The sequence below is a fragment of the Tachypleus tridentatus genome, chromosome 8 (assembly GCF_004210375.1).
Source record: "Tachypleus tridentatus isolate NWPU-2018 chromosome 8, ASM421037v1, whole genome shotgun sequence".
In the NCBI taxonomy this organism is placed as follows: domain Eukaryota; kingdom Metazoa; phylum Arthropoda; class Merostomata; order Xiphosura; family Limulidae; genus Tachypleus; species Tachypleus tridentatus.
In genome coordinates, this window is record NC_134832.1 from 74,816,383 (window position 1) to 74,833,487 (window position 17,105).

General features: G+C 34.6%; 1 protein-coding gene across 5 annotated transcripts in view; it reads left to right on the forward strand.

The window, feature by feature from the left end:
• LOC143222691 (caskin-2-like) overlaps nt 1-17,105 on the forward strand; it is a 222,330-nt gene that overhangs the window by 160,229 nt on the left and 44,996 nt on the right. For 4 of the 5 annotated variants that reach the window (XM_076449533.1, XM_076449537.1, XM_076449534.1 and 1 more), the window contains one exon: nt 3,138-3,249. The exons of the other annotated variant lie outside the window; for it this stretch is intronic. In XM_076449533.1, the coding sequence (XP_076305648.1) occupies nt 3,138-3,249 (112 nt within the window). The remainder of the gene's footprint in view (nt 1-3,137; nt 3,250-17,105) is intronic. 5 annotated transcript variants of the gene reach the window in all.

Here is a 17,105-nt window from a genome sequence, read left to right on the forward strand (position 1 = left end):
GTATACGTGTGCTGTTTGAAATTGTATATTCATACAATATATTGACATGGAAGTATCAGCAGAGATTTTTATATTTTAATGTAAATATTTTGTACTTGCTAGTACAGTCTGAAGACTTGGATGTTGAAAAAAAAGTTTAATCTTTTACAGTCCTTACTTTGAATATTTGAAGAAATCATGTTGAGTTACTTTTACAACCATAAAAGGAAACTGGCGCCATATAACATTATGATTTATAGTTTCCATGACTTGCTTTAATTAAATCTCATTTTATTCATGTTATGCAAACGGCTGTATTTAAATGTGGCATGGTTTTTAATTATAAATGGATTAAAAAAAACAACTTGGAGTAAGGAACCACGGTACGCCATTAATTCATCTTGCTCTTATTTAAATTGAGGATTTTGCTGAATTAAGAGTTTGTTGTTTTACTAAGTATAATGATTGAGTTTTTCGTCTTTGATGGATGTTATATTTCATTCTACATTTAAAAATAACTGTCCCATTTTTACAGACAACTTGGTTGTTGAGTATTAGATATATCAAAAGCTCTTCTTCTCTTCATTATTTTTTCGTATAATTGATAATTGTTTTTCTGTGTTTAAAACATATCAGATAAGAAAACTTTTTTAATAGAAAAGTTTCAAAAATAAGATAATTCCTTGATCCGTAAGGTACTTTGCTGATGTAACTGATGGTCCGCCTGACTGGGTCTGTGATAGCACACGCACATTGGCATCATCAGGAGAACTAGGGCTTGATAAAGCCAACAAAGGGTAGAATAGACGAAGTTTCCAGTGGAAAGAAAGCTGTGAAAGGAGAAATAATAAATGCTTTTTTTTTTTTTTCTCGCACTTCCATAAGATCTTTCAAATAGCTTTGATTCTTTTTTCGAAAAATGAAATCTTCTTACGTAGGCAAAATATCTATTGTTAGAAAAATTATACAGTGTTTGATGTTGATTTTTAAGCGTTTATTTCGGACATACCAACTTCATCCTTAATTGTTGTAATCGTTTGTGATTTGACATATCATATTTTGTACTTTTACAGTTTGAGCATAAATAGAATTTTAAAAGTCATTATCTATTCCACTATTTATATGTAAAGAAAAAAAGTTAAAGTTAAGCTTTATGATTGATTTTTTTTTTTGGGGGGAGAACTAAAAATTAAAAATCGTCTTTTCATATACAAGTAAAATTATCTCTAAAAACTCAACGATTATAGTTAAGTATAAGGTTTTATGAAAGTCAAGCCAGCCCTATTACATCAGAAATGAATAGTAAACAAGCGATAAATAACTGGAATAATCTGGAGATATAGCCTGGATCATGTAGGCTAAATTTTGAGCCACAGTTGTACTAGATCTAATACGTAGTTTAGATATTTTAATGGCCTGCCATGGCCTAGCGCGTAAGGCGTGCGACTCGTAATCTGAGGGTCGCGGGTTCGCGCCCGCGTCACGCCAAACATGCTTGCCCTCCCAGCCGTGGGGGCGTTATAATGTGACGGGCAATCCCACTATTCGTTGGTAAAAGAGTAGCCCAAGAGTTGGCGGTGGGTGGTGATGACTAGCTGCCTTCCCTCTAGTCTTACACTGCTAAATTAGGGACGGCTAGCACAGATAGCCCTCGAGTAGCTTTATGCGAAATTCCAAAAACAAATAACAGATATTTTAATTTAGACGTTTGCTACAGGTAGTTTTGTTGCGTAACACCTAGAAATTTCCCGAGTATCTCGATTTACTGTGACGTGCACGTGATGTCTTGAATATTCTAGAGACTTGTGAAAGTATAAAAACACAGGAAAGCTGTAATTAATTAGTGATTTTATTAGATAGTTCGTGTTACACTGTTGTCGGTTGATTGTAGTTGGGTAGTTAGTGTGTTACGGTGTTGTCGGTTGATTGTAGTTAGGTAGTCAGTGTGTTACGGTGTTGTCGGTTGATTGTAGTTAGGTAGTCAGTGTGTTACGGTGTTGTCGGTTGATTGTATTTAGGTAGTTAGAACGTTACGGTGTTGTCGGCTGATTGCAGTTAGATAGTTAGTATGTAACGGTGTTGTCGGTTGATTGTAGTTTGGTAGTCAGTGTTTACGTTTGTCGGTTGATTACGGTAGTTGTCGGCTGTTGTCAGTTGATAGTTAGTAGTCAGTGTAACGGTGTTGTCGGTTGATTGTAGTTTGGTAGTCAGTGAGTTACGGTGTTGTCGGTTGATTGTAGTTGGGTAGTCAGTGTGTTACGGTGTTGTCGGTTGATTGTAGTTGGGTAGTCAGTGTGTTACGGTGTTGTCGGTTGATTGTAGTTGTTGGTAGTCAGTGTGTTACGGTGTTGTCGGTTGATTGTAGTTGGGTAGTCAGTGTGTTACGGTGTTGTCGGCTGATTGTAGTTGGGTAGTCAGTGTGTTACGGTGTTGTCGGTTGATTGTAATTAGGTAGTTAGAACGTTACGGTGTTGTCGGTTGATTGTAGTTAGATAGTTAGTACGTTACGGTGTTGTCGGCTGATTGTAGTTAGATAGTTAGTATGTTGCTATATTCTCGATTAATTACTGAGTTAGTCAGTACTTCAGTCAGAAAGTTTTGCGTTGGTGCCGTAGATGCTAGAAGACAGTGAAAAGTAACTGTCTGGTTTTGATCTATCGCCGTATGAACTTGTATAAATTTGGTAAAATAAATAAAACGCTTTCCTTTTCGTCAAGTGGACTGAAATTTGTTGTGTTTATCGAATAATAAAAAAGGAGCCGCCTAACTGTGGAAACAGTTACTACAGTAACAAAGTTGGCTCTTAATAATTATCTTGGTTTCCTTTTTTTTTCATTTATTTGCCAGTAAATCAATTTATATTTTTTTCTTCTGTCTTTGAGCTGCATTTGGAAGGGTTTTGAACGAGTACAGTAATAAAATTATTTGTTTTCGCATTGTTCTTGTTTCCTTTCTATATTCATGATAGCAGCATTTTAATGGACGGTAAAATGGTAGGCAGCCAATATGAACTTTCCTCATTTATTTATTAAGCATCAGTATTTATGTAGGTAACAAATGTGCGACTAACAAAGAATACTTATCAGACTTCATTCCACTATTCGTATATGGTTTGAGAAAAAAAAACATCAAATAAAAGTGTTTCCCTTCTCCACTAGGTCTTGCAGCAGTGTTCGAATGGACGTTGGAAAGGAATTATTTTCCAAAAGAACCACACATCTCAAACAGGTTACTTTCCAGCAACAGCAGTTCAGCTCCTTGACAGACCCGGTAAAGATAATGCGCTTCTTGTTTGATTGTTTTTCAATCGCAAGTGTTTCTATTTGTGGACTAATTTATTATCGTAAATTTATTATGTCATTACCACTCGAAGGATTATTCGTTTTTAATCACTTAACTTCAAAGTACGTTGTTTTGTCTGTTTAGTTATTCACGTTTAATATTTCTACTTGCAATTCTATAGTCTTTATCATTTAACTGTGTACTGAAATTCTAGTACAGTCGTTTAGTTTCTTTCAATTTTAGCATATAATACTTTTTCTGAACAAATTTTCGTGTTATTTTTAAAATAGCAATTAAATTGATACTAATTCCCAGGATATCTGCAAACACTACGTTTTATTGTAAATTGTTAGAGAAAATTCAATATTTTATGCCTTTTGCACAAAACAGTAACAAAGTATTTTTTTCATATGTTATAAGAAATACTATTGAACCATGCTTTATTGTGAGAAAAATACAAAAATGTATTCCTGGTGTATAAATAGAACATTACTAAATATTGTGACTTATCTGTTTTATATAATAAAAGCAAAAATGTTTTATCTCACACTAAAGAGATCATTACCAAACACTGTTTTGTCGTGTACTATAACAGTATGGAATACCACGTTTTAGGTAGGTACTGTAGAAAACAGTATCAAACATTTTTTTTTTATCCATTACAGAAACAATACCAAAAGTAGATTCTTTTTCATTAGTGAGAACAATAAGAAATACCAAACTTCTATATGTATTATCTGGAAGAATATCAAAATCAATTATTATTAATTAATTAATTATAATCAAAACAAACTTAGCTTTCTTCAAGGATCATAACTACAAATCAGTCTAGTCATGAAAATAGCTAATTAAATATGCTGCTCTTACTCTATTGTTTACAAATATTCGAATGTATTATTGCTTCTGTTGAGTGCTTTCGCTCTTAATAATATTTTCGGCCGTAATCCCAATAATAACTTTCGAGATTCAGCTAGCTGAGAAAATTTAGGTTTGTCCTAAATCTTTATACATTAAGATAATAATATAAAAAATGAAAATAGATGAACCAAACGTACTAATCAATACTTTTAATTAGAGTACTAATAAAAAAATACAGTATAGCTTATTTACAATGCATATATGTTAATGGTTCATTTTTGACGTATTATTATTGATATCAGTATATACACATTCTTCACAAAATGTCGCAATAAAAGCTCCGATAGTGCAACTTTATCCTAATATTTGAGATAAATTATTTAGATAAATATTCAGTTGTAAATCATGCCCGCCCTTTCAGCTGTGGGGGCGTTTAATTTCACGGCCAATCTCACTGTTCGTTGGTAAAAGAGTAGCCCAAGAATTGGCGGTGGGTGGTTACGATTAGCTGCCTTCCCTCTAGTCTTACGCTGCTAAATTAGGAACGGCTAGTACAAACAGCCCTCGTGTAGGTTCGCGCGAATTCAAAACGAGTAAACAAGCAGTTATAGAAAGTTATACAAAAAGTATATTAAAAATTAATAAAATACACTATTTTATTAATTCATACATTAAAGGTCTGGTTTGTAAATGAATGAAATTTATAATAATTGCAATTCACTTGCTAAATCTGGTTCTGGTTCAGTTGTTGTTAATGGAAGTTAATGATATATGTAGCACAGACGAAGTGCTATGTCTTTCGTAATCTAGCCGGTCTAAATGTCTCTGGTATTCTGCGAAAAACTTCGTCAGCACTGGGTTTAGCAGATGTATTATTGTTAATATAACGTAACATGTTCTCCTGTGCTTCCATTCGTGTTCTTACAAGGACTGTGAAGGTGAGGTAGAAGGACAATATAGGTAGTCCAACAAAAAAACTAACTTTTAAAGACTAAAGACAATAAAAATATCAAACGAATAACAGAACCGTACAATAAGTAGCAAGGATACTGAGATAGCATTAAAAATAACTAAATAAAAAGAAAACAAATATTAAGGGGTGTGTCTAACACAATAAACCCCACTGTCACTTTACAACACACGTGGAGCAAGCAGGGGAAGTAATAAGAGTTAGATCCTAAGGAAAAAACTAATAGGTAAATTCTTAACCATTTTATGTAAAGAACATTGTTTTATACATCATATTTTGGCAATAAGTACAGAGAAGTGTAACAAACACTGTATTTTCATATATACTGTGGTAAAGAGAACAAACACTAATTTTTGTATGACTTACAGAGAATTGTATGAAATCCTGTTTTGGTTTTTATGTACTGTACAAGGAAATACTAAACAAAATGTAGTGTTTTCTACTGTATAAAACACTATTTTTAATACTATAAGAAACAGCACTGAACACCGTATTTTATTATGTAGGTTTAAATCCTTCCGTGAGACCAATCGCATCTTACTCGATTATAAAACCGTCGAAGTACCACATCACGATCACGTGATATTCCCGGAGAGTTGAGAATGGATCAAATTTTGAAGCGTTGAACATGTAAATAAATGTAAACATAAATGGTCCTCTCGACAACGAAAGTTCTGCTGGTGGCGAGTGAAATGAATGCACAAAGACATCTCCGATTCCATGGCGAACAGCACTAGTTCTCTTGTGGTATTGAACAGATAATAGCAAACACTGTGTTTTCGTGTGTATTACAAAGAACACATGCTCCATAGTGGCACAGTGGTATGTCTACGAACTTACACCGCTAAAAAAACTGGGTTTCGATACCTGCGGTGGGCACAGCACAGATAGCCCATTGTGTAGCTTTGTGCTTTTAATTCTAAACTAACAAACAGTGCAAAAAACACCAGAGTTACCTTAAGTATTATGGGAAATAATGCCAAATATCAGAATAGAAAACCATGATCGATTTCATGCTGAAACGCCGAAAATTCCTGCACCTATTAGCCAGAACTCCGAATCGCTTAAACACCTAGCGACACCTCTGCCAAACACCTTTTGTGTGTGTAACTCTTGCAATAAAATAAACACAATATCTATTAACACTAGGGAATGATACCAAACTACGTTTTATGTACTGTACGGTACTATAAAGATAATATTTTATTAAGCTGGAATTAGCAAATAATCAATTTAAAACTGGCCAGAAAATCCATTCTACTGTACCTTTCCGAAGTCCATTTCATTTGAAAGAATATAATTAATACAGGTGTACAATTTAGTGTACATTATTTCTTCTTCAAGATTTATTGTATACTTTAAATATTTCTGAGGAAAAAATTATTAAAATTTGTTGAAATACCATGTCTGTTATATGATGGTTAGTCTACCATGAACAGTTACAGCTGATTGTTCAAACAGCTGGTATTTCTTCGCAGCGGAAAACTAGCTCCATGGAACCGGAGACGTCTTCTTGCGTTCATTTCACTCGCCACTAGCAGAATTTCGTTGTCGAAGGGACCATTTACGCTTACATTTATTTACGTGTTCAACACATCCATGTTTGATCTACTCACTCTCAACCCTCCTGAAATATCACGTGATCATGGTGTGGTACGTCGACGTTTTTATAGTCGAGCGAGAAGTGATTGGTAATTGGTCTTGCGGAAGGATTTAAGCCAACAAAATTGGGAAAGATTATTCATAATTTTTATTCCACGAATGCAGGCCTTTGTCTTTCTCTGTATTTTCACGTCCACAGTTGGCTAGTTATACTTGAACTGATTTGTGTCGTATTTACTCAGCTGATAGTTAACGAAACCACTCCGCTGTAACGTTAATAGTCAAGCACATGAAATTCCAAGAAGTAACTCTACTTTTTAGTGTATACTATAGCTTTGGACTCTTTTTATTTGATTTTTAATTTTTTGTAAGGCAGACATTTTTTCATCTTTCAAACTGCTAATGTGTAAATTCAACAATATCATAGAGAATAAAATATTCAAATCGTAAACCTTTGAAATATTTAACCGAAAAAGTGCGTGGACAATATGTTATAGAAAGTGTACATTATTTTAACATTGACTGTATTGAACTGAGATGAGAAAAACAGTATATATTATTGTGTATAAATTGTGAATAATTATCACTAAAAGCATGCGTGTGACTTTCGAATGCTAAAACTTTAAAATAGTTCAAATTTCTAGCTTGTTTCTCTAATTATTCACAGCTTTACTTTATTCACGTATTGTCCAGATACTATTGACGATTATAATAGATGGTGCTAAAATGTATTTGAATTACGAATTTCTCACGTATAACTATTTCACGTTTGTAAATTTTGTGATCTTGTATAGTAATAATAAAACTTTTGCTGTGCTTTAAGTGCTATTTCCTGATCAAAATAGATACATTAAAAGTTAAATTATCAGTCTGAGGTATTTATTTGTTATTCTATACCAGTATAAGTCTAATAAAACATGACTGTGGGAGAAAAGTTAGAACGAAATAACTAAACTATTGTGGACAAAGTAAACAATTTTTATAAGACTTAAAGAATGGAGGAAAAAATAAGTTATATAAAGCTTATATAACAAAACGTAACTACACTAGAAAAGCTATCAATATGTCTATACAATGCGCATACAGAGGGTTATTCGCACTAAGATGTCATGTCACCATGGATATGAGCCGTGGCACCGTGGTCAACATGTTTCGTAGCCATATACCGCCACGTTAGAATCATGACAGGTGGAACACACCACAGTATGTTCGAGGAAGAATTTTAGTGCAGCGAAATTTTTAAACGGCGTAGAGCCAAAAATATAACATTTCGAAGAAGAGAGCCCCCAATATTCTCCAAGGAAACATGACATCCTGTACAATAGAACGAGTGAAGTCAGTCATGGATAACACTCTTATCTCTTGTACATAGACTATTGTCACGAAAAAGATCCCACCGGCCCCAAAAGCCTTTTCGACGAAGCTAGTTTTATTTTCTGGTGTTTGGTTCACGATCAGAAACAAGAATATGAAGTTGCAAGCTTGGTCGAGACAATCTTCGAAATCAACGCCTGTCATCATGAGAAGCACGGTTTAACATGTTGGCTGCCAATAGTGTTAATAACGTGCCCCATGACCCACCCACCAGAAGGTCGCATGGCACTGTTAGTATTGTACCCTGTGACCCACTCAACAGAGGGTCACATACCATAATTATGCAAATATAAAGCTTTTATGAGAGTTTGACTCTAGGATATTGTGATAACTTCTTGTCACTTAAGTAATTTGGTACCAGTTGTTAAAAGGAAAAAAAAAAAACTGTATAACAACAAACTTATTTGCCTACATCCCTGCCCTCCCTCTCTCTCTCTCTTTCTATCGGTGTTTGGGTAAGAAATGTTCATACCCTGGAGGGTCAGATTCTCTATGACCTCTTCCTCCTCCCCGTACTTATGGTCTTGCCGGATTGGAATATGTAATTATTGAACTGAATATTATTCTGATCCTTTTCAGGCAATGTCCATGTATTGTGGCACATATATAGTTGTTATTTTGCTCTATCAGCAGAATGTCAAGTTTGTTGGTGACACTTTTTTTTACATTAATATTTATTATTTTTATTTATGTATTTATTTATTTTTATGTTTAAAATATAAATTCTCTGTCCCCCCCACACCACTTGATTTCTTGTTTTGAATGTCGCGCAAAGCTACACAAAGGAAAGCTGCGCTACCCGTCCCTAATTTAGTAGTGTAAGACTAGAGGGAAGGCAGCTAGTCATTACCACCCACCGCCAACTCTTGGGCTACGCTTTTACCAACGAATAGTGGGATTGACGGTGACATTATAACACCCCCACGGCTGGGAGGGCGAGCATGTTTGGTGTGACGGGGATTCCAACTCGCGTTTGTCAGTTCATGAGTCGAACGCCTTAACCCACCTGGCCATGCGGACCATTTGAATTCTACTAGTTTCTTGTGTTTGGTCTGCTTAAATGTGAACTTGGAAAGTTAATCGAGTGTGTGGTCTAAAATTTATCCCGCTGTTTTTACCAGAAGCTTGTTACAATGGGAATTACAATGTTGAGCAACTGTGTAAAATTAAGGCCACCAAACAGCACGATCAACCATTGAAGTACCTGACATGGAACACCTTTCTTAAATAATGTGTTAACTGTATGTAAATGTAGAAGAATTAACTTAGTTCTGTAATAGAAATGGGAAAAAAAAGTTCATGATTATATATATGTGTGCTTGTGTGTCTAAATGTATTATATGTAGTAGTAGGAAGGTTAAACAAGGAAGAAACTTTACTTTTATTAAAGCGTAAAAAGAATCTATAATTATAAAATGTATTTTTTACGTAGCAATTAAATATGTAAGTTTATGTATCCATGTCGATGGACGCAGCAGATATCCCGATGTGGCTTTGTTATAAGGAAAACACACACGCTATTTTCCTTAAACGTTTTGTGAATTTTAGATAATTTAAGTAACTTCACTTACCATATCTGGTAAGGAAGTCACTTTGATATTAGATTTGGCGAAGAATGTTTTGTTTCTTCACTGTGGGACCGGAGGTAGCTACGAATCAGTCCATGGCTCGATCCATGGTATCCCTCTCGCTGAACACTTTCAGTTGCGAGTGCGTTACGATTCTAGACTCGTTATTCCGTGTAGGCGGCGCAGATGCTGTTAACTTGTCATCCCCCTGGTCAGCAGTTCTAAAGGAGGACGCCCTAGGCGTTTACTACAAATGTCGTGTAAGGCACCTTCTGACTGAAAACACCCAACACCAAATCTTCTCAGTGGGAATTTGACTTTTTTAATCTGTATAATTTGTTTGACGTCCTCCAATGTTATGGAGTGTTTTATCTTCTTGAGCAAAATCTTTTTGGGCTGTCTTCTGTGTCAGCAACGAATAATCGAACCACGTATGTTAGCGTTGTTACTACTGTACCACCAGGGGATAAAGCTAACAAATATCTGTTTGGAAATATTTTATTGACAAACCTGCCTTTCTCAAACAGAATTTGATTTATGAAACTAAAAAGGAAGGAAATTGTTTGGTAGAATCAACCAGAACGGCACTTTACACGACATGTGTAGTAGACTCTAGACACTCAGGTGAGAAACTTCAAGACTGAGACGTAACCATCTTTAGAAATGCCGATAAAGGGGTAAAATTGCTTGAACTTTTTATTATTATTAATCATTACAGAATAATCGTATATTTTCTTTGTAAATGTGTATTTTTGTCTATTGTGGACAAATGAATAACTTTTGATATGACCTCAACTACGAGGTTATACACTTAGTTTCCTTGACAAACGCAAACTTGAGATTCCAAACGTGGGTAGAAGCACGTTCTACTCATTATCTGACGTATCCTGGTCCAGGTTAGTAAAATATGACGTAATAGCTCTACAGATGGTGATGCTTTCTATTCTGTGAAAGGAGGACCAGATGCACTGAAACAGTAAGCATTGACCCCGCCCACGTTGTCATGGAGCAGATGTTATTGCTGATCTAGTAACATGACGAGATTAAAATGTAATTGCTTGTTATCTGGAAACTCCGGCTTTACTTCAGTGTCTATCTAACACTGACGCACGTGGAAACTCTCATGCTCGCTTGCGTATGTGATACAAAGACAACGTACTTCAAAAATGAATATTTTGGATATGTTCGTCGTAAAATTAAAAATTATGATCATAAATATGGTTTCTTTTAGTATCTTTCTACATTTGTTTCCTTTGGCAACAAATACACTGATATGGTTAAATAAGTGTAGGTTCGTGACTTTACATAATCACCCAACCTAAAAACAATGGCCTAGCGGTGAGTGGGCTCAGCCCGCCAACATCCTCCGTTCCGATTCTCCCATCTCAGTATTATAACTTCCCCTCTCCACCTGCTTAGTTGGACTAGTCTGAGTATTCATTGCAGGTATGTATTGTGTGCACACGCAGAAGAAAAGGGGGTCTTAGTAGGGTGAATACCAGAGTCGCTCATTGCCTGAAAGACGTGTATACAAACAGGATGTCGTCATTAAACATATTTGCGGTGTAGGCCTTTTACAAGGCTGGAAATTAACAGAATTACGGCTTGTTTTCTGCGAAACTTTCTGGGTGCAGTTTAGCTAACTTAAAAATAACTCTGGTTAGGCTAGTTTAAAATTGAGGTGTATTTTAGAATCACAAATGTTAATCAGTTTGTCTAGAATATATCAAAATTGAATTATTTTTGCCAGGATATGAAATTTGATAGGCTATTCCTAAGCCAGAATAATAAAGATGAAACGTTTCGAATTTGGTTAGAAACAAGCGACGAGATCAGCTCTAAAAATGAACATAACATGATCACGTGATAATTACTGGTGACGAAAGCTTGCACGTGCTTTACTTGAGACATGATCACGCGCTACGCGTATACTCGATGAATACTAACATGAGCGAAAACGCTGAATCAATTTAACCCGATGCTTAAATTTGTGGCATGTTTAAGTCTCTCTTTACCGACAAATTACAGTGCTGAACTTTGATTTTTACCAGTTCACTGTCTGCCCTTATGAACATCAAAGTTTTGTATAAATCAGTATTATAAACGTCTTATGGGTGACCTGCAGTAACAGGTTAGGCGGCTTGTCTTCACTAGTACTTCATTAAGGATTTGTCACGTGATCTTATATGATCGGTAAGAAAGTAACGACGTAGTTGTGTCCACAGATGTCCATCCTCTCCTAGTCTTCTGTGTTCTCACATCAAGGAGACAAAATAATAGAAGCTGACTATATAACATGCCTCGTAAGCTTTTGGGTAAGATTTTCGTCAGTATAATTAATTAAACACAGTTATATAAGTAAATATTATTTTAGCTGTATTAATGTTCTTGTACGAAAAATGCTCAAGTATTGATTAATCTGAAAATAAAGCATACTTTTGTTGTAATTTTTACACCTTGGATGACACATATACACTTTTAATGGATTTAAGCTTATCTTTAACTGGCCGAAATAAAAGATTTTGCGTGCATTTTTTTTTAACTTAATACACAGATTGTTGGCGTATATTTACGTACTTTAGGCTTGGTATATTCTGTGATACCGAACTGTAATGATCCAGTTGGAACTAGCAGTCCACGATAGCACATTGTAGCTTGCAACTAGCAGCTGCATAAAATTTCTAATATTCTTTGTATTTTCAGGTTATAAATTATCATCGAACAAAAAATGGGTAGTGAAAGTGTTTATAATTTACGAAAGTGCCATAAGCTGTGTTAGAAACATTTATAGCGGAACAGCTTATATTTTAAAAATGGGAATGCTATTTTAGACTTAATCTTACTAAAAGTATATACACATTCGTAAGGCACTTATTACTAAGTAGTGATCAAGAGTATAGAAATTATATAGGTCAGAAGTTAACTATTCTAAAAAGTGCACTAGAAGCCTAAAACGCATAAAGGTCATAATATACTTAACACCCAATCTATTTTCTTTCCAATCTATATCTTCGTCTGTAGTTCAGAGCCATTGACTAGAATTCAGCAAGTTGAGGTGGAAAGTGAGCAAGTTGTTTGATACACTTTATTAATGTGGTTTTAACCCTAGGAGCCTGTGACAATTAGGAGCACATGAATTATTATCCAATTACAACTGAGTAATTTTAGGTTATTTTCTGAAGTTGTTACTTGTAACAATTATGTTTTGTGTACGTCAGTCCAAGCAGCAACGAAGAGTGTATGTATCAATAACAGAGTTCGCTACTGCTAAAAAAAAAAAAGTTACACTAGTCGATAAATTAGACAACATTGTTGGCTTAGTGTACACGTGGCGTTCCTGCAAGATGTTCAAAAGCTTTGATAGATCAGACGTTCTTTGACATCTCAAGTCGTTACTGTCACATGACACACTACTTTTAGAACATATTCCCTCATCCTTACCCCCCCCCAGCCCATAAACTACCATTTTCAGAAAGAAAAAACAACAGAAAAACTTTAGATGCCATTTCGTATAAGATCACAATCGCATTTTCTATAAATCGAGAAATAGACAATAACAATGTACCCATGAAATAACACATAACAACATTTTGTTATTCATATGCTCTTCCGTCAGTAACTGTTAGGTGTTAATAACACTTACAATATAAATGATGAGCTTAATCCGATTTTAATGTTTTAAAAATACTTTAAAATTGTTTGAAGCGGAGGGTCGAAGAACATTTAATTAAAGGTACACTTGTTAAAGATTTTGCTACCTCCATTTTCTTCGGGAATATTCTGTGCTTTTCAGTTTTCCTGTGTTTAATACGCCATAACTAATGATGTTGTTCTATCTAAATAAAATGAGATCTCATTTCACTTAACATAATGAGATCGGTTTCAGCTATGATGATGTTTGTATGTTATAAAGAAATATATTGACCTCAACATTCTTAAGTTGGAGTAGTTCTGTTTTGGTGACGGATCTTGAACTTGTATAAGTAATTGAATCTCAGCGATGTCGTTTGGTGAAAATTCTGTAAAAATTTCCCCTAGTTTCATGTACTTTTCAAACATACTATAATACTGAAATTTCTTATTAACTTTATTTCTAAATATAACGCCCATGTTAGTTGGTGAATACTGTGGCGATAACAACAATCATGAACCACAGTACTATTTCATAATACAGTTGGCCGAGGAATTTCACAAAAATTATAATAGAACATACAGGTAAAAACCGTCATAAAAGAAAAACGTGTTCTTGAAACATTAGTAAAGACCTTCTATCTCATTGGTTAAGACTATTGATAATAGAAAAAAAAATCCGATTGATAAAATTCAAAATTCACCCATTTGTTCTTCATATTCTTATTATTCACACTTTTTTCCCGCAAACCTGGACAAACTTACTAATACAACTTTCACGCTGGTCATAGGACTATTTTTAGGTTAATTCTTGAAAGGGAAGGAGATGTTTTATCAGTTTTTCTCATCGCTATTGACCGAGTTTCTCTTCGAAGTCATTCAAGCACAAAAGTCTACAGCAAGAACAACTAGGTATACTGTGTCATTATCTTTTCACAGCTATTAAACAAACTCTTGCAAAGTTTGTAGGGCTATTTTTAAGGTGATTTTTCAAAGTGAAAATTTTAGCCTCCAAAATTCTCAACGACCTTTTTCGCATCCATTATGAGCTCTTCTAAGCTATCCAAGCATCACATAAACGTAGAAACCACTATCATACTAGTCATTTGTTTGTTTGAAGTTAAGCACACAGCTACATAATGGGCTATCTGTGCTCTTCCCACGGGTATCGAAGCTCGATTTCTAGCGTTGTGAGACTGCAGACATACCGCTGTTCCACTGGGCGGCTTATACTAGTCAGAAACGCTTCGTTCCCCGCTGCAGCGATAAGTCTACAGATTTACAACGCTAAAATCAGAGGTTCGATTCCCCTCGGTGGACTTGGCAGATATCCTTTGCTATAAGAAAACACACACATACACAGACGCATAGAGAAAAGCTTCCTTTTATTATAGTAAACAAGATGTATGTTTACAACAGTGTTTCCAGTCTTATTATTATTGGTTATAGTTTTACAAGCCACTACAGAACAAACGGTGACGAAACATTGGGCAGTGATGATGAATGTAGTATTGTGTGTATCATAGAGTAATTTTAAAATAGATTCAAGCGTCTTCGTTTTTTTGCCCTGAATAATTTCTCTAAGTTCTTCACTTTCTGCCATTGAAAAAAAATCTGATGTTTTACTAATACACAGTAATTGGAAAATAATTTATAACAAATTAACTGGAAATTGCCAAGTCGAGGAACCATCCTTTCTCGAATTCAGTGTTGTATTTTGTCTCTATGTGGTTTTCCTGTGACTGTTTCATTCAGTTTTCTAACTGTAGACGATTACCATAGTAGAATTCTCTACTCTTGTGAGTGGTGATTTATTCTACTGATTTTCGTACTTCGCTGATTTTATGAGGCGTAATTTAGTATTGTTACTATTGTTTATATTGTTTCCCCAGTCTACAGCACAATCAGCATGATTTGTACTAAAAAGTAGACAGATATTCTATACGAAATGCTGTGAATGTCCATGACCTATTTAAAAAGTTGATTATTTATTATTAAAAGTTGATTTACATGGATATAAATATATAATACATACGATGTTATGAGCGGCTTTTTTTTTTGTACTTGACGCTTGTTAAACACTCTTGTTTACATGAAACCTGATACAAAACCACCTGGATCAGTAATGGTTGGATGTAAAAAAACAAGAACAAAAAATGTAGCAGTAAACCGTTGAAAAACATGTAACATTCAATTGATTATATGTACACGTATGTAATTTGTACTATATTCTTCATAAACGGATATAGAAAGGAGTTAAATTAAAAATTAATTTAGAAAGGGGAATAGGGATCGTTGAAAAAGTACAGAAACAAATAAAATCAAAATGAAAGTGTATATTTTCAAGCCTATAACTAGAAACTGTGAAAACATTAGACAGATTAATTCCTTTCTTTACTTTTTCACGATCTCTAATCCCCTTTTAAAATTAACAATATTTAATTAACTTGTTATTAGCATGTCTCCCTATTTTCCGTATTATTGTGATTAATATTTAAAAAAAGTTGACTGTAAGTGTTTACAGACCTTCCAAACAAACTTGGCTTCGCATGCTACAAGACTAATCAGTGCAGATGAGTGAAGTAAATCTCTTGTATTCCATGTGTAATATAAAAATATAACTAAGAGTTGCAAGAAAGAATCATTGCAGATTAGTAAATAAGTCTGTTTTATTCCCCTTGTGTAACATGAGGATATAACAAAGTGACAAGAACTAATCGGCATAGCTCAGTGAAGTAAATATCTTCTAAACCTTATACAGCATTCAACATGTGTTTATTTCAACTAATGCGTGTTTTATCTTGTCGTGCCAGTTATTAGTCAGTATTAAATAAATCCGACTACCTAAAAGTTAAAAGTTTATATTAGAACGATTAAGGTAGGGAAAAAAAAAAGATAAAAGAAAACGTGAATTATATAGAGACCGTTAGCTTAATTATTTGTTAATACCTCCAGTGAAGATTTATTTTTCGCTGTACTAACCTTTTTGTAACTATGTCTGTAGACACTTATAATAATGTATTTTTTTTATTTACATGGTGTTACGGATTTACCGTTATACGTTTATTTTAGTGTCTACGTGTGTTTTAGTATAGTTTTTTATACATGTGACGTAACATAATAAACTGGGGGCTTGTCTGAAATAATGACATAATAAATTGGGGTTAATGGATTGAGTGTAAAGCTAATGTTATTTATCTTTATTTACTTCCTATGAGAGATAAGCTAAATGCGAATGATAAAATGGTTCTTGTATCATTGCTCTGAAAATTGACAGCTTTGTCTGCAGTACTTATATTTTTTAATTACTAAGTAACCGACGGTACCACTTAAGAAAGTAACAATGGTAAAATGTTATATAATATTTATCTTCTTTCCTCTTCAGGCTCGGCATGGCCAGGTGGTTAGTTGCGCTCGACTCGTAAACTGAGTGTCGCGGCTTAGGACCCTATCATCGCATCAAGCATGCTCGCCCTTTCAGCCGTGAGGGGCGTTTTATAATGGGACGATCGATCCCACTATTCGCTGGTAAAAGAGTAGCCCAAGCGTTGGTGGTGGGTGGTGACGACTAGCTGTCTTCTCTCTAGTCTTACTAAATTAGAGACGGGTAGCGTAGATAGCCCTCGTATAACTTTGTACGAAACTCAAAACAAACAAACAAACATTCTTTCTTTTGTTATTAAATCCTCATGGCCTCATTGGATACTAATTGCATATCCTGTTTTGTGGAAGGTAATAATTGACTGATACTTGTGTCTTTAATTTAAAAGCCAAAAGTCTATTAAAAAAATGTAGAAATGTATCCCATTTCAGGATCTTCTTTTATCCCTCTTCTCGGGTAA